This window comes from Stegastes partitus, unplaced genomic scaffold (genome assembly GCF_000690725.1).
Source record: "Stegastes partitus isolate 25-593 unplaced genomic scaffold, Stegastes_partitus-1.0.2 Scaffold95, whole genome shotgun sequence".
Taxonomy (NCBI): Eukaryota; Metazoa; Chordata; class Actinopteri; family Pomacentridae; genus Stegastes; species Stegastes partitus.
The window spans coordinates 800,399-818,679 of NW_007577826.1; the positions used below are offsets into that span (position 1 = coordinate 800,399).

The following is an 18,281-nucleotide window of genomic DNA, read 5'->3' on the forward strand; positions in this document are numbered from 1 at the left end:
AACAAATGATGTTCTTGTGTGATTCAGGTGCTGCCTCAACTGTAATAAAACAAAAAGAATTTCCAAAAATGCAAGCCACAGGTGAAAAAGTATTGGGAAAAACAGCAAATGGGAACTTGCATGTGGAACAATACATAGAACCATTGAAAATAATTGACCCAGAGTCAGGAAAATCCTGTGTCACAGCAATTCTGTTACCCTCAGTGTGCCCAGTTAACCTGTTGGGCAGAGATCTGCTGGAGGAACTGCAAATTGGTGTTGTTCCAACCCACAAAGGCATGAGAGCTATGAGAATGACATGCCAAAATGTTCTCTTTGAACCTGGACAGCCATACTATTGGTACAGTCTGGACCTGCAAAACAAGGGCCCAGGCAGTATCAATAAAGAATTAAAGCTGCAAGCAGCGTTTGTCGGGTCCTCGGTCCGTCTTGCAACCTCATGCCTGTCTGACCATGCTTCAAGTTAAACCTGCTTTAAGTTGAAGGACCCATTTTTCTCTCTCTTCTCAGCCTCAGACTGTCAGTGAGTCACATGACCAGCTGCACTAAGCTGTCAATCAGGATTAAAGCTGCAGGTGATGATGTCATCGTTCTTCATGCCCCTGGCTGAGAGAGTTGAGAGGTTTACGCAGTTTCTCTCTCCCATACAGCCACAATTTTCACCAAATATGTGTAAAAGCAGCATATTTTTATGGTAAATCTTGTTTGAAAGCCCTCAGTGTCATGTTTAAAACTGTAGGATCTTTGTTTTTTTGTGCAGATGACCAACTGACACAGCATGTCTGCTCATGTCCCATAGCCAGCCACACAAAGTATGAGCCGAGGGTGCGACAGCTCATCAACTTTAGCGGCTCGCCATTCAAAAACTGTTGGAGGAACGCCAAATCCCTTCGATTTTCAAGTTGATACCATTTCCGATGTCAGACAAGATAATTTTTTCCCAAAAGATGTTTTCACTCATTTTTTTTACTTTGAAAGGAAAATTGCTGACTTCCTGTTTGAGATAGGTAAGGGGTGTCAGCGCGAGACAGTAGCTGTGGTCAAAACAACTAAACTGGCTCACTCATGGCAAGTCAAACTGCCATATGAGAGGAGTGGAGCCAGTCAGATCCTGAGACTTACACCTCCTCACAGCTGAACAGGAAGCAGACTTATCCTCACTTCCCGACAGCAACCAAATGTGCCTGATCCAAATGTGCTGCTAAATTAAATAAAACCAGAAAATACCATCTTTAGTGTTATTGACTTGAGTAACACATTTTTCTTTATTCCACTAGGCCAGGGGTCTCCAATCCTGGTCCTCGAGAGCTACAGTCCTGCATGTTTTAGATGTTTCCCCCTCCCAACACCTGATTCAAATGATCAGGATCGTTATCAGGCTTCTGCAGAGCTTGATGATGAGCTGATCAAGAAGAAGAGAAACATCTAAAACACGCAGGACTGTGGCTCTCGAGGACCAGGATTGGAGACTCCTGCACTTGACAAACACTCACAGTTTGGTTTGCACATTTGAGGGTCAACATTACACCTACACCAGACTGCCACAGGGATATACAGAATCTCCAACTATTTTTGCTCAGACAATAGCTGCATGTGTAGGGAAATTTGAACCACAGTGTGATTCTCATGTGTTAACCTATGTTGATGATATCTTAATTGATTCTAAAGATGAAGACAGTTGTAAAACAGACACTCTAGCCCTTTTAAAGCCCCTAGCTCAGCAAGTTCATAAGGTCAGCAAAGACAAATTGCAATTATGGCAACTTGCAGTTAAATATTTAGGCCATAAAATCACTGGACATGGCAGAGAAATTGTACAGGACAGAAAATCTACCATACTAAGCGTACCTAGACCACAAACTAAAGCCCAAGTGATGTCATTTCTTGGAATAACAGGCTACTGCAGAAATTGGATTTGCAACTACTCATCTATTGTTGATCCACTACAGAAATTAGCGTTTGGTCAACCATTGGCTATGAAAGATCAGGTCCAGTGGACACCTGAGGCCAAAGAGGCCTTTACCACACTCAAACAAACATTGACAACAACAGGTGTTCTCCAACTTCCAAATTATACAAAACCTTTTATCCAAATGGTAAACTGTAAAGCAGGCCATATGACTTCAGTGCTGATGCAATCCAATGGAGATAACATGAAACCTGTAGCCTAGTACTCCTCTAAATTAGACTGCGTGTTCAGAGCACTCACACCGTGTCTACAAGCAGTGATAGCAGTAAAAATGGCAATTAAGGCGTCCACACCGATTGTACTGTTCCATAACCTCACAGTAAGGGTACCACACGCAGTTTCGGTGCTGCTCCTACAAACCAAAATAGCGACCCTGTCGCCAGCTAGATATTTATCATGCATGGCTACCATCCTCTCAGCCTCACACATTACCTTAGAGAGATGTGTAGGTTTAAACCCAGCCACACTCCAACTGCTGAGGATGGGGAGCCTCATGACTGTGTCACAGTGGTGGAAGCAGCTGTTTTACCCAGAGCGGATCTAACTGATACACCGCTGACTAAGCCAGATTTAAAATTCTTCGTAGATGGGTACTGCACAAAACAAAAAGACGGCAAAAACACAAGAGGTTATGCAGTAGTTACACAAAATGAAGTAGTAAAAGCGAAACCTCTTCTTCAACATCTGTCAGCACAAACTGCAGAATTAATAGCATTAACTACTGCATGCAAACTAGCTGCAGGGAAAACTGTCACCATTTATACAGAGAGCCAATATGCTTTCTCCACAATAACTACTTTTGCAGCACAGTGGAACAGGAGAGGTATGATTACGTCTACATATAAACCAATTAACCATCAAGGTTTAATTTGGAACCTCCTAGCTGCTGTACAACTCCCTAAGAAAACAGCTATCTGCAAATGTGCTGCGCACACATCTAACAAAGATCCCATTGCCATTGGCAATGCCAAAGCTGACCGCACAGCCAAATTAGCAGCTCAGGAAACATATACAGAACAATGTTTATTAACACCAGAGACACCAGACACTGAACTGCTAAGAGAAATGCAAAATAACGCTCCAAAAAACAAACAACACAAGTGAGTATAACCACTGCAAACCAGATAATGACAATCTCTTCAGGTGACCTGAAGGGAAACTTGTTCTCCCATCCTCTCTCCACAAATATGCAGCGACTGTGAGCCATGGGCAGAGCCATGTTTCAACAGGAGGGATGTGTGAGGATGGTAGAACAACAGTTTAAGATTTTTGGATCTTCAAATGAGTCTAAACAGTTTTCTGCTAGATGTTTAATCTGTGCAAAAAACAAGTAAGGGAGCTATGAGACCAAAAAGAGGACAATGTCCCAAACCTCAACACCCATTCCAACACCTATGCATGGATTTTTATTAATTAAACAAATGTGAAGGTAAAAAGCGGTGCCTTGTAATAATGGACCTATTTTCTAAATGGATCGAAGCACACCCATGCACGACACCAGATGCTATGACAGTAGCAAAGATACTGGTAAGAGAGATAATTCCCAGGTTTGGCATCCCAGAGAAATTATACAGTGACAATGGCACACATTTTGTAAATGAAGTGATAACTAAAGTAGGACAGTGCTTAAACATAGACCTAAAAAATCATTGTGCGTACCACCCACAATCAGCTGGACTAGTAGAAAGAAATAACGGCACACTAAAATCCAGACTGCGCAAATGCATGGACGAAACAGGAAAAAGTTGGATTTATTGTCTACCATTAGCTTTACAGAGTATGAGGATTACACCTACAACAGGGGGGTTAAGCCCATTTGAAATAATACTTGGAAGACCATATAAAATACCACATTCAAATTCGCTGATGATATTGGAAAAAAATGAAGAAATGACACTGGCAGATTATATGAGGACCACGCTAACCAAAAGAGAAGTTGTCTCTTCTGTTATACCTCCTACAGAAACACCAGACAATCCAGCTGGGCCGGAGGTGAAAGCAGGTGACTGGATCTTCCTAAAAGTCATTAAAATGAAGTCCTGGTCATTTCCAAGGTGGGAGGGACCTTATCAAGTGCTCCTAACCACCCCCACTGCCATCAAAATTGCTGAAAGAACATCCTGGCTTCATCTGTCCTACTGCAAAAGGGCATAAGTCAGTCTCACAGATTCATAGAGAGAAGTCTGGGCTACAAAGGGAGCTGAGAACAATAGGTGCAGTTGTCTCAAACCCAGTGAAGAATTGATAACTCATGAATCTATTCTTAGGAGACAGACTTCTACCTTTTGCAGGACGGGAGGATGCCACTACCAACTGATGAGGCAGCGAGACCACAGGAGACGACACTGGCTGCGATGTCAACAGTGTGAGTTCTTTACATGTGCATTCTTAATCATTGTCCTTGTCGTAGCGTTACTGCTGTGGTTACTGATAATACACAGTAAAGAGGAACTTAATCGATCAAGTAGATATGAGATAGACCATGCGAGTGAACATGACAATTTGTGGTACCAGATAGCAGCTCAAATTTCCAGACAACACACAAATCAGAGCTGTTATGTGTGTTCTAAATTACCTCATTCCACTCCAACCAGCCCCATCCTCACACCATGGCCCGCTCAAGTAAATGCCACATTGAGTGTGTTCATGGGAGAAACATACTCTATTAATGGCACATACAACATGACAGCACCACGACAGAAGTATGATTGGGTAAGTAATTGGACGATGATGCATTTTACACAGTCCAGTGCGTTCTCTAAAAAAACGAATGTGACTATGACTGGGAGAGTCATGAGCCATAGATATGCCTCTTTGCATTTAGAGATACTGTCTCAGATGTAAATTTGGGGAATTACACCAATTGTCAGATTACAATCCCGTCAGCCTGTAAGATTTGCAGATCAAGCAATAACCTGTCCTATGAACAGTCTAGCAAATACCTAGTGGAGGGTGACAATGCGTTTGTGCTGACAATCAATTTGACTGCCCTCAACCTGAAGGGCATGGATGTGACAGTTTATGCACCATATGAGGGAGGGTACGGCTGCCCTACCAATATGGTCTGGGTATGTGGTACACGTAGTTACCTCTACCTACCCAAAGGTTGGTGTGGGTGCTGTCCCCTTGCCTATCTGATTCCTGCCGTCCAAATTTATTTGGAACAAATGCTTAATCCACACGTCCAGTCAGTATGAACCAAACGTGACAGAATCTCCGTCACCACCAGACTTGGTTCTGGATATTTCCCATGGTATGGTGTTGCAAACAATGCTAATGAAATCAATAGATTGGCAGTTGACTTAGAGAACCTGACAGCCCTTGTCGACGAAGGATTTCAGGCCCTGACTCCTGAACTGAGAGCCCTCAGACTGATGACTTCACAAATATAGAATGGCACTAGATTTGCTGTTAGCCAAACGAGGGGGAACCTGTGCAGTAATTGGGGACTCATGCTGCCCGTGGATCCCAGATGCGACTCAAAACTTGACCTCCCTGCATGACCACCTCAAAGACATACTAGAACAAATGGAAAAAAGAGATTCTCCAGATGAGTCTGGTTGGGATCTATGGAGTTGGCTAAAATCTGGACCATGGTTCCATGTTGTAATGAAATTTGCTATACCAGTGATAGCTGTACTGATCCTCTTTTGTCTGTTCACTACATGTGTCATACTGTGTCTCAGAGCTATGATAAATAATGTTATTCATTCCACAGTAGCACAGTATGTTCTGGTCCAGGAGGGCACTGACCCTCCTGTGGACTCATCCAATGAAGAAGACCAAGTGTAAATAGAATGTGAAGTGAACCTTTTATGATCTCTCTTATGAAAATCTAATGAAGTATAAATGAGTGACGTTATCCAGGGATGTACACACGTTCAAGAAAATTTGTTTTGTTTCCTCTACTTTTATCTGTCTAATACTGATGATCATATATAACCACATGTTCATCACAAATACAATTTTTGTGTTTCTCCTCTTTGACACTCTCTAATCATTCATCTCTCTCCGTTTTCATGTCGCCTCCTGAGATGCTGACACGCTCCACGTGAGACGTCGCTGAGAGACAGCAAGATGATGTGGATGGTTTCCCCTAATGTTAATATCTGTCTTGGGGGTTTTGTGTTCACATGTGAAAGCATCTGAAAACAAAGAACATTGTAATCATAAACAGGAGGGAATGTTAGCATAATTCTATGTTATGATCCAATGATCTTTGTGGAAAAGTATGGGAATGCTGTAAATGTTCATTGCCTGTATTTCACCTTGTTAGTGTGAGATAAGACGTCCTTAGCGGGTAGTCAAAACACCATGCCTACACGCACACATTTGCGGAAGGTTGTCTTCTGTTTTCTGTATATAAAAACCAATGCTTCATGCTTTTAGTTAGTCACTTGTTCAGACTGTGCTGTACACGTTGCTCCTTGTTGCAAGTAAAACTTTGCTTTGACTTAAGAGACGACTCTGTGTATTGATTGGGAGCAGTTAGGAATCCACTGAAGAATTTTCCTAACAGTGTCCCTCCAATCAACTCAGATATTGTCAATTAACCTATCAAAAGCTTCGAAAGCCATGACATCATCATCTGGGCTTTCCAAAATAGTTTGAACACATAGTAATCTTAGTGTATGTAAACTTCTGACTTTGAAGAAAGTAATAAAAAATTCTCTCTCATTATTCTGGCATTTAGCAAATAGAAATAACTTTGGTAATCCTAACTGACCTAAAACAGGAAAAGTTTAGTCTGATTTCATGTCAGACAGAGAAAAAAAAAAGGTCATGTGTCTTTTTAAACAGTGTGTGTAAACTTCTGGTTTCAACTGTATGTGCCTTGTTGAACTCACAGAGAGCAGTCTGTAAATGTAGCAGCTTTTCTTCTGGCCATCTCTCCACACCCGAGCCATTGCCTGCTCATCGTTGGCTGGGTTCCAGTCAGGATCAAACATCACCAAGCGATTAGCACCAATCAAATTGAGGCCACATCCACCAGCCTTGCTGCTCAGCATAAAGATAAACTCGGGGTTCTGAAAAAAAAACATAAATTTAGATGCTGTTAAAACATTTTTTAAATACTCTTATTGTCTAAAACTGATGTTCCAACTCACAGATGGACTATTGAATCTTTCCACGATCTTAGCCCTTTTCTTGATGGACATAGTGCCATCCAGTCGAACATAGAGGTATCTGAAACCAATTTAGAAATAGGTTGTTGCTCACTGTAACTGGCAAATCATATATATCAGACACAATTAAATGTGAGTTTCCCCAAAAAGCACCTTCTAGATCTGCACAGCTTTTCAAAGAGGTCCAGCGTTTGAGTGTAGTTGGAGACAAGCACCACCTTGTCACTAGTTGTAGTTCTTGTCATTGCCAGAATGTAGTCAAGAACGAGCATTTTCCCTGGAACAAAAGACACAAGAGATAGAGGAATGAAACTGTTTATTCATTTCACATTAGAGCAACAACCATTATTAAAACTTTGATAACTGATTTTCTTCTTCACTTTGGGGCAAACAAGCAGTAAGCACAACGCGGAAACATCACCTTAGAGGTTATGGAAAACTTCACATCACAGAAAACGCCAGTCCGAGAAAACAGCCACATATACAGTCATGTGAAAAAATACGTGTATTTCATGGAAATTGTTGACTTGCTCAGTGTATTTGATGAAGCAAAAACCTGATCGTATTTGAACCAGTCCCTATAGATTAAGGTGGTGTAGTCAAACAAATGACAGAAAACTGTCATTTTGCCATTTTCATAATTTAAATGAATAAAAAAAAACAGCCCGAGACATCATGTAGACTCTGCTGTTCTCTTTGATATAAAGTGTACAAGTGTGCAGTGTCATTGTGCAAGGATCTAAAGAGCTCTTTAAGTCCCTCAAAGAAAAGGTTGTGGAAGCCTATGGGTGTAGCATGGGATTTAAAGAGATCTCCGAATAAATCCCTCCAATCATTTACAAGTGGGGTAGATTCAATTTGTCTAGCACTAGCTGCTCCAGCAACTTCAGTCCACCAGCAAACTGTTGGATGCAAATGAAGCTTCCAGGAACTTCAAAATTTCATTAAAGGATCTGTTGGTGTCAATATGCTGCATCCACAGGCAGAGACAGCACAAATCTGACCTGTATGGGAGGCAGAGAGAAGCTCATACCGCTTTCTTCTGATTTGGAGGTTCTTCACTAGCCTATGGACTGGGCAGCTTGCAGTCACTGACTCAACTACGAATTCTGCATCATATCAAAGAGTACTTGATAATAATGTAAGGCCAGGTGTTTGAAAGGTAAAATTGAACCAGAAGTGAGCGTTTTAACAGAATAATGATCCCAAGCACACTATCCACCACAGAATGGCTCAAAAAGAAGAAATGAAGGGTTATGGAAGGACCTGGTCAATAAAAAAAATAAAAAAAGATTCCCATTTCAATGATGTTAAGGGATTTGCCACTGATGAAATTTCTGCCCTTAGTTTTGTCTTCAGCAAGTGAAAAGCAGCTCGTTTGCACTGTGGTCAGGAGACTGACTTGGCCATTGCAGAACATTCCATTTCTTTGTCTTGCCTTTGTGGTATGTTTTGGATCATTAACCATCTGCACTGTGAAGCATTGTCCAAACAGTTCTGCAGCATCTAATTGAATCTGAACAGAAATCTGTACACTTCAGAATTCATCCTGCTACTTCTATCAGCAACCACATCATCACTAAACACCAGTGACCCAGTTCTATTTGCAGCCATAACACTGCCTCCACCATGTTTGACAGGTGTGGTCTGCTTTAGATCATAAAACCTTCTTTTTCCTTTCCATACTCCTCTCATCATCCTGATACAATCCCATCTGGGTTTCATCTGTCCAAAAAATCTTGTTCCAGAACAGGACAGGCTGTTTCGAATGTTTTCTAACAAAGTCTAATATAACCCATCTTACCTGAGTGTTCCCAGTAGTTTGCATCCTGAGGTAAACCCTCTGTATTTACATTCATGAAGGGTTGTAGTCTCTTAGTTCTAGTCTACCTCCTTGAGAGTGTTCTTGATTTGGTTAGATGTTATGAAGGTTCTCCTGTCATTCACTTTAAATGTTTCACATGGTCTTCCAGGCCTGTAGGTGTTGCTCAGCTTTTTAGGAATGCACTAAACTGTTGATTTGACCACACCTAAAGCTTTTACTCTCTCTCATAGGTCACAAGTCAAATGATGGCCATTCCTTGTATCAATTTGACTCTACATTAACAGTTGCCATGAACAGTGACCAAATGCAAATTCAGAAGTTGAAATTAACTTTACACCTTCTTGGTTTGTCCATTTCACATCCATTGTCGTATACAAGACAAAATTACTGAAAATTGTGACGCTGTATTCATTTAAAATTCCATGTAAAAATGAGGCCAAATCATCCAGGGAAACACTGTACCACAGATTTTCAAGATAAGCACGTGTTTGTGAGTTAGGTAAGAATGTCAATGTGAACAGGTAAGCGAGTGTGGGTTGTTGTTCAGAGTCTAGGGCTCTGTGTTGTGAAGCAGACTGCTGTCCGGCTGTTTGTCAATGTGGAAGCGGTTGTGATATGTTGCTATGTTACAGTTAATGTCTATTTGGAAAGTTGTAGGAGGCTTGTGCTGCTAATCACAACTGTTTTGGACATTTTTTTTCAGTTTCATTGTGTATCCAAACATATGATGAGCTATAAATGAGTTAAAAAAGACTGCTCGCATGTAATAAACCATTTATCAACGTATTACTAAGAAAACGTTTTGTCTGTGAGTCTAAAATACTTCCTTAGTCATTATACCTGTCTTGCAATGGATCAATAAAAAAAAAATCCTGTAGAAAGTGAGTCAGCATAAACCTCCATGTTGTACATCCAGATCACTTTTTACTATCATCAGAGCAGCACTGACATGTATTGACATGTTCTTACCGGAGAGCTGAGGCTCCACAGCTTTGGTGCAGTAGCCAGGAGGAAACAGATCCAGTGCCCCCTCAAAGCCCTCCTCGCCCTCCACACACTTGTCATAGATGAGAGCTGGGTCTAGGACGTAGGACAGCGGTTAGTATTTTTACCAAAGAGCGGACAATTCTAAAGATGCCTACACATACTATTAATGTATAAGACAACTAAAGCAGCATCTTCAACCTTGGTTACTTCCATCAGAACAACACATATTTGAGTAAACTTTACTTCAAATAGGACTTACGATTGCACAGTTTCTTGAGCGATGTAATGGAAGACAGGGAGGAGACACTTATTTTGCCTTCTTGTACTGTCTCAATGGGTTTGGCCTGCCTCAGGAAACGCTTATAGAGCTCTGTTTGTAGAGGAGTCAGCCTGCAGGGAATCAATCACAGCCACATCCATTCTGCTCCTACATGTTTAAATGTCATATCTTTCATCATATAGTTAGAATATAATGTTGCAATATGTATCTGGAGCCATATTTCCTGATTTCAGTCAAGCTCAGTTTAAATGAAAGTCTTGTTTTCATGACTGTATTGAGACAGCATTATAATATTTAATATTTGAGAAATCTGGCAAATAAAAAACTCCAAGTAAGTAGCTTAAAAAAAGCATTTTGGTATTGGTTTTGATACTCAGATGTAAATATTTATGTGGAAAAATAATAAAATAAGATACAAGCTGTCTATACGTAGTATGATCAAAATGTTCGGCGAGCCGGACCAAGGCATGCCTGTCACATGTGTGTGCAATAACTGTCACAAGTCAGGAGACCACGTGACACTGTGCTGTCAACATCAGGAATTGTGTTACAAGTACTTCTTTTGACCACTGGCAGGTACCCATTTCTCCACAGCCTACAAACTGGTACAGAAAGAAAACTTCATATTCTGTGTAAGTTATCACCAGTGCCCAGAGGTGGGTCTGCGGCTGCCACTGAGACAGTTCTCAGAGACATTACTGTGGTTGTGAACTCTCATGGTTTTAGGCTTTCTCTTCCCCAAAATGAAATTCAAGTTGAAGGATTACCATTTTGACACAGTTCAGGAGACTCAGCACTCATGGCAGATGCTGCTTCACGTGTTTATGTGACAAGCATTACAAGCATTGCAGATGCACCAGGAGCGCTCTATTGACGTACAAGGAGATTACTTTGATGGGAATGGCTATCAAATGTATGCTTTTTGATTTTTAGAGACACAGTCTCAGAACTTTTTTGATAATGCATATATCACAAAGGGCTGGTAAAAAAAAAAAAAAAAAGTTTCAAATAAAAAGTAATTTTATTTGTTTATGAAATTTTTTAAGAGAAAAAAACGTCTACATTTTGTTATGTGTGCAATGACTGGTCCGTAGAAAAAGTTCTTGCTTAAAACCGGTCCATGGTGCAAAAAATGTTGGTGGGCCGTGGATTTAGAGCACTAATTTGTGTCAATCCATACACAAGTTTGAGTGTATGATTTTTAATCAGAGCAGGACGACTGTGTTTGTCACAAAAGAGAGGCACTTTACTTGCTTTGCATACTGTAAGAGACATTCAGCAGCTTTTTTCCTTTGGCTGAAAAAATTCTTTTAGCTTTTGATTGGGTGGACAAGATGCACATTTGGCTGATCTAAGCTGGTCATACCCCACCCAGAAATCTATTTTCAGAACAGAAATTGACACTTTTCATAAAACTTCTCATCAGAAACCTACCTGCAACACACAACCTGTTCAATTTTTACAGGAAGATACTTGGACAGGAGATCTGATGTTCTTCTTATCAAACACCTGTTGGTGCAGAATATGGCAATTATAAAAGAGAGATGATAAAGAACAACTGAATACAATTACAACATGTGCAAAGTAAGAAATACAATGAAAAACATGTAATCTCCCATCTTTGTATACACATTTACAAACCTTACATTAAAATATCTAAATTGAAATATAACAAAAAAAAAAATAAAATAATAATAATAATATATATATATATATATTCATACTTTTTTCTTATTTTTAATTCATATATATATATATAAATTAAAAATAAGAAAAACGTATGAACATGTGAAAATTAAGTACATAAATTAGAAAATAAAGTCTGATTTCAACAAGTAAAATAAGAACACACTCTATATATATGTTCTTTGAGCTCACCTGTTGACAATGCTGATCAGCTCCTTGAGCTTCTCTTCTCCACTCTGTCTGTCTTTATCATTGGCATTTGCATCCCGACCCTTGAGGATGGGAAGTTCAAATCGCTTTTTAAACTCCTGAGCTGTGCCTGCCATTGAGGGTAAAAACAAGTAAAAGGAATTAGAAATAAGGCCAATGTGTCTGAGCTGTTCTGTGTATGTGGTGCTGCTTACCAAGTATTCCAGCATTAACAAAGTGCACCAAGCTGAAGTACTCCAGCAGGTCATTCTGGATGGGAGTGCCTGATATCAACACTCTCTTCTGGGCACTCATGGCATTCAGGACCTGATATGTTTGGTTGTCCGAGTTCTTCAACCGATGGCCCTACAGCACATAAATGCTACTGTTCAATCACTGCTTCACCAATCTTTGACAGCTCTGAATTATGATGGCTGCAGTAAAATACCTCGTCACAGATGATGAGTCCAACTTTGCCCTTGTGCAAAACCTCAGCATGCAGGCGAAATGTCTCATATGAAATGATGAGGATTGGGGTCGGTACTCTCAAACCGTGCTGAGAGGTGAAGTTCACTAGACACCACAGAAAGCAAGCCACTTAGTCAAGTCAGTTACTCAGCTCTGATATTTTGTTAGAAGATTCATGTGAAAACAAACCAATACTTTAAAAACACAATTTGTCCAAGCAGCACCCATCAACTCTAGCCACTTCAACTTTCTCTGTACTGATAAGATGGGCCACAATCACAAAAAAATTATTAGTCTTTTAAGTTTTTGTTGTTTGGTGCTGGTGCCTAAAACAACGCAGTGCCCACAGTAGGTTAAATGTTAAATGTAAAAGAAAGACAGATTTTAGGCTACCATTTAGTAGGCTTGCTAAAAAAAATACATCGATAATTACTTTAAAATTGAGGGGAAAAAAGAGAACTTTAGAGATAGGGGTCAGCTGTCTTCTTCAGCGCTGATAGGGATTATTTAAATTTAAGTAAACCAATAACCAACCAATTTACCATCAATATACATTTGCAGTAAAACTGAAAATCTTGGTGTCAAAATTCTGAGGAACACAAACTCCAAAACTTCAGTAAAATAATAATCTGTGTATATTTTTGCACTGAAAGGACTGCACCTTCATTTCGTTGTACTTGTTACAATGACAGTAAAACAAATCTGAATCTGAATCTGAAATCTAATGAAAAACAGGCTTCTCAACATTGATCCTTCAGTGCTGATCGGCTGTTCCTCACGAGGTGGAACCAACCAGGCAGTGCTTAGACTGGGACGCTGCTGAGACCACAGACTGGAGACTACAGGTGGAGAGAGGCGGCTACATCAGAGCCAGAGGAGCACCTTTTTAAATCCATGTATTTTTATGAGACTTGGCTAGAAAAATAAAAACAATAATATCATAAATGTTAAATCCAATAACTGGCCAGGCAGCAACTGACTCCTATTCAGAGTATTGGGAAAGAAGAGGTTCAGTGCATCAGATATTTAATCAAATATTCTTGAAAATAACTGATTAGACAGTGTTGGGCTTTGATTCAGCAAAGTGTTGTCTAAATAAAGTGGAGGTCTAAATTTAAAAAAGAAATCTCTCTGCTCCTTCTCCTTCAAGTTGATATACTCACATTTACTCTATGCCAACAATGAGGCTAAAGTTTCAAACTAACCAACATGGAAAAGTATTTCCAGGAAATTTGCTTGAGATATTTACAATGTGACAGAAGGGAAAATTAACTACCTAGTTGTCTATCAATTTCCTCTTTTGAACCTCCGTCAATAGCCACCGGTGTAACGCGTCCTCCCAGCCACTTTCCTACTTCATTATACCAGTTGCGCACCAGACTAGAAGGTGAAACCACAATGGCTTTGTCTATCTCTGGCTTAGCATCAGGGCTTTGGCGTAGCAGAGTCCACATGAGGGCGATACATTGCAAAGTCTTTCCCAGGCCCATCTCATCGGCCATGATGCAGCCATACGATTCTGGGATGCGTCGGCCTGTCACACACTCCCACAGGAACTTCACCCCCTAAAGAAATGAAAGATATGCACTGTAATTTGAAGAAAAGAAAAGAACCTAGGATTCACTAACTTCATGGTCTTCTTCGCATATTAAAGATTAAGACTGAAAAATAGTCCAGTCTGCCACATACTGTCCCTCATATCAAACACAGGAACACACATGGAGGTTTCTGAAAGACTGTAACATTGCACTTTTCACAGACTATAGCAGCGACTGAAGCACTAGGTCAACGTGAATGTTTCTGAGGTGGCATTTAGAACCCCACCACGTTTGGACACAGTTGATGGAGACCACGAAAAATCAAAGCACTTCCAAAGTTCAGTAGCGACTACTTCAACGACAACTCTGTTAATAATGAATTGTAACGGTGAGGATGACAGAGCATCTTCTGGCTCAGTCTCTCCTCATAACAAGGATTTGCTTTCTTTGCACATGTGCAGTTGGTGCACTTGGAGTGCAAATGCTCCACTGGTCACAAATGTTGGCCTGCACGGGGACGTCCCCTGTTGACTTGTAGATGAGGAAAGTTACGTCAGGTGTACCTTTGCAGATATCCAGACATATCAAGGTGTCCAGCCAGCACATAGGCATCATGGCTCTGGAGGAGCGCATGGGCTGACCGAACCGAGAGCGTCGACTCGGGTAGGCAACCTCTGACGTGGTTTTGTGATCATCTGTGTAGCTCAGCCTTGAAGGAGGAAATTTTGAATCCAAACTCTGTCCAGCAGGAAGTGAGAAGTATTTGTGCGACTTGGGCACCACGTTTGACTGAAAGCTGCCCGGTCGGAGGCTTCAAGGGATGCTGGCGTGGCGTCTGATCAGTATCTCTGATCAGACGCCACGCCCATGTACATGTGTCCGGATATCTGAAAGGGTAAATTGGTTTTGATTGAAGTTTGTTTTGTTGATCTACCATTAAGAAAGTATGGTTTCATCCATTTGAAATTTCTGCACAGATTCGGTGACGTAACATTCTTCATCTCGACTGTTTAATGCTATTGTGATGATTATGGACATTTCAGATTTTTTACTGTTTTTTTTAAATTATTTATTTATTTGGGCCAGTACATTTTTGAAAAGAAAACCTTTGGTTTACCTCTCTCTGATGGGGTCTGAGCACTTTTCCAAGGACTGGATCCACAACAACATGGACTGGTAGTCTTTCTCTGTAAGGAGAGGTCTTGTCAAATGCTGCTTTCTAGACATAAACACTCCCAGCTCCCTGGCAGTTACACAGTCCCTACAGCTGCATGACAAACAGTTTGTCTACACATGCATGTATTTGGTCAGGATAACTTGATTACAAAATATTACCATGAATTTATGGATTTTTTAAATATATATTCTGCTGTAGCTTCTGCATACTTGTGGGAAGTCTCCACACAGAAAGGACAGGAGTCAAAATCTGACTTTCTGCTAGTACAACTAGTAAGTACAACTAGTAAGTACTGGTTTTCAATCAGTTTCCCATTTCTATTTGAATCACCTAAGTAGAAATGCTTTAACTCACAAAAAATCTGGGGAAATCAAGGTAAAGACGATATAACGTCGAAAAAGTCCCATACGTTCTGAACCTACTTATCAGCTTTGATCAGGTCGTGAGCACTTAGAGCTGGAGGCTCATAAAGGACCAAGGCATCTTCTGCAAAGGGATCATGAAGTGCTTTCCTTGCTCCTGCACGCTTCAGACCTAGTGCCCTGATTCCCAGTGAGCCTGTGGGTAATAATTCATCAAGACAGCAATCCTTCTTTACCTATTCAACTTGACAGGACAGATGAGCCACAGTGAGAAAAATAATGTTACCTGTATAATTTGGAATAGGAATTTTAAATGGCTGGGAGAGGATACTTCGAATAAATGCCTCCTGTAGGACAAGTTTTTCAACAAATCAAAGCATGTCATCAAGCTGCACCCATTAATGTATTCACATACAAACATGTCTGCAAAGACCCAATCTGACAGACCAGAACCTGAGCTCAACAAGGCTTACATGTTTGTCACCATCCATACATGCAGGCCGGTTATTCAGCTGGGTCAGAGGCTTTCTGAAGGGACAAATATGGCTTTCTCTCTTCTCATTGTCACTTTTTCTTCTTTTATCCTGTGAAAAAGTGTAATGCACTTTTCAGTTCAACCACACCATCACAACGCTCACTCATTGGCATTTTTACTCATAAAGCCATTTAGTTTTCTCTATTTTCCACTAGGGCTGCACGATATGAGATTTTGGTCATATCCCGATATGATATACATCACGATATAGTAAATTTTTTGTAAATTCAATTAATGCATAGTTTATATAAAATTGCCATGTGGAAATGTAGTTTAAATGATATATTCAACAAGTTACGTTACTAAACAAGACTTCTTTTATTTAGAACCCTCTGAAAAATATTGAAAATACTTTTCAATAATTCAGCATTTGTGTAAACAACAATTAGTTACACAAGATTTAATAATGAAATGAACATCCATACATTCCACAGGCTAGCTCATTCACATGACATCAGCATGTAATGTAGGCTTTTGAGTAACTAAATATTTCTATGAAGCCAGCCTAAGGAAGGCTTAACATTGCCATTAATGTTAGCAGCAAACAGCTCTTAAAATAAATATTGGTTCCAAAACACCAAATGTAAAGTGTTTAAAGTGTGGCTGCAAAAATTTCACAATATATTCTGCAAGGTATACAAAAAAAACATACAAAACTACTTCAAGTAACATGGATATGAAAACATCCAAAAAAAAAAAAAATCTGACAATGTCAAATTTTATAAACTGTTTACGTTGTGTTTCTGAATCTCAGACTTCTACAGATTCTCAAACTTTTATATTTCAAGGTCTCTCCTTAACTCAGTGTCTGACAGTACAAATGGACCCATTTGGCTGCTGCGTCTCGCTGACGTTTTTCTTCCAAGCAGTGACAGCGGAGGTGGACCTTAGCTGCCTTCAAACGCTGACTTTCATCATATTCTTTTTGATGGTTTTTCCGCAAATGATAAAAGAGGTTCGTTGCGTTTGAGTCAGTTGTAGCGACATGGCGGCGACATACTTTACAAACTACAGCGGTCTGCTCCGTGTCGCTCCTTTTAAAACCAAACCACGACCACACAACCGACGTTGACCCCCGTTTCGGCAGCAGCTCCTCCGTCTGCGTTAGCTAGTCTGCGTTTGATGCACGACAGTTGTCCTCTGTTTCACCACAAACACCCGGCTCCTCCATGCTTGTTTGTGTTTTTCACAGTGGCAGCAGCGCCTGTGGGCATGCCATATGTGGAGCGTCACGACGTAAAGCACTGCACACACTAAGTGTGTTTTTTTGCGAAACCGCGGTAGAAACGATAGAGCTCATGTTTCCCAATCTAATTTTTCTGTCGTTTAGACGAAACATATCGTTATACCGTGAAGCCTTATTTTCCACGAGGAAAGAAAGCTTGGTGTTGTTAAGAAATGCATCTAGTGCCGTTCTCCAGTGAAACATATGTTTGAAGGCAGAGACTCAGCAGGCTGCAAGAGTTAAACATCCAGAAGCAGCAAAGAGGAGAATAAAACCTTCACGTTTAGAAAAGACTCTTCTCTTGAAGTAAACAGCACTAGGTGACTGGGATGAAGCTGTTCCAGATCAGAGGATGGTGAAGGCCGGTGGAGGCCCTGTCATGCTGAGCTACTTACTGATGGGCCGGTCCACTCTCCGTCCACCCCGGAACCTTCTGCTTGTCGCCGCTTAGCGACCTGGCTGGGAGCACGACTCCTCCTCTGTGGACATCACAGTGAGTAAAGCTGTCTGTACAGAGATAATGCGCGCTAATTCTGCCTCCTTACCATTGTCCCTGCGTCCTAGCCGTGCTGGTGTGCCTGCTCTCCTGGGGTTCGGTTCTGTTACCCGGAAACAGCCTCCGCAGCTTCTGTCTCCATGTGCTGCTGCCGCCTTCAGAAAACCAAACGACCTGTCGGCAGATGTCTTAAAAGAGCTAGAGCCACGGGCGGCTCTCCTCTCCGTTTACTCGGGTTAACATCAAATTGGCGCTAAATGTTGCACAACATTACGGCAAGCCCGAAGGCTCAGATGAGTGCGCGACCGCTGCAGGAGGAGCGCCCCCTGGAGGGAACAGGTCGGACGGAGAGTCGCTGCTCGCTGCCACATGCTTCCTTTACCAAGAACTGCTGCAGGTACAATTACCCAAACAGTAA

General features: G+C 40.9%; 1 protein-coding gene across 2 annotated transcripts in view; it reads right to left on the reverse strand.

The window, feature by feature from the left end:
- rad54l (RAD54 like) overlaps window positions 1-17,938 on the reverse strand; it is a 34,593-nt gene extending 16,655 nt beyond the window's left edge. The window contains exons 1-16 of one of the 2 annotated variants that reach the window (XM_008277327.1): window positions 17,913-17,938; window positions 17,763-17,846; window positions 16,081-16,191; window positions 15,894-15,954; window positions 15,668-15,803; window positions 15,186-15,255; window positions 13,807-14,095; window positions 12,511-12,635; window positions 12,278-12,428; window positions 12,066-12,192; window positions 11,622-11,696; window positions 10,167-10,297; window positions 9,890-10,000; window positions 7,249-7,372; window positions 7,078-7,156; window positions 6,817-6,996 (exon numbers count right to left, since the gene is read on the reverse strand). In XM_008277327.1, coding sequence (XP_008275549.1) covers window positions 6,817-6,996; window positions 7,078-7,156; window positions 7,249-7,372; window positions 9,890-10,000; window positions 10,167-10,297; window positions 11,622-11,696; window positions 12,066-12,192; window positions 12,278-12,428; window positions 12,511-12,635; window positions 13,807-14,095; window positions 15,186-15,255; window positions 15,668-15,803; window positions 15,894-15,954; window positions 16,081-16,191; window positions 17,763-17,846; window positions 17,913-17,915 — 1,857 coding nt within the window. In that variant the 5' untranslated portion in view covers window positions 17,916-17,938. Of the gene's footprint in view, window positions 1-6,816; window positions 6,997-7,077; window positions 7,157-7,248; window positions 7,373-9,889; window positions 10,001-10,166; window positions 10,298-11,621; window positions 11,697-12,065; window positions 12,193-12,277; window positions 12,429-12,510; window positions 12,636-13,806; window positions 14,096-15,185; window positions 15,256-15,667; window positions 15,804-15,893; window positions 15,955-16,080; window positions 16,192-17,762; window positions 17,847-17,912 lie in introns of those variants that run through there. The other variant, XM_008277328.1, reaches the window with a different exon arrangement.
- Window positions 17,939-18,281: the final 343 nt, after the last annotated feature.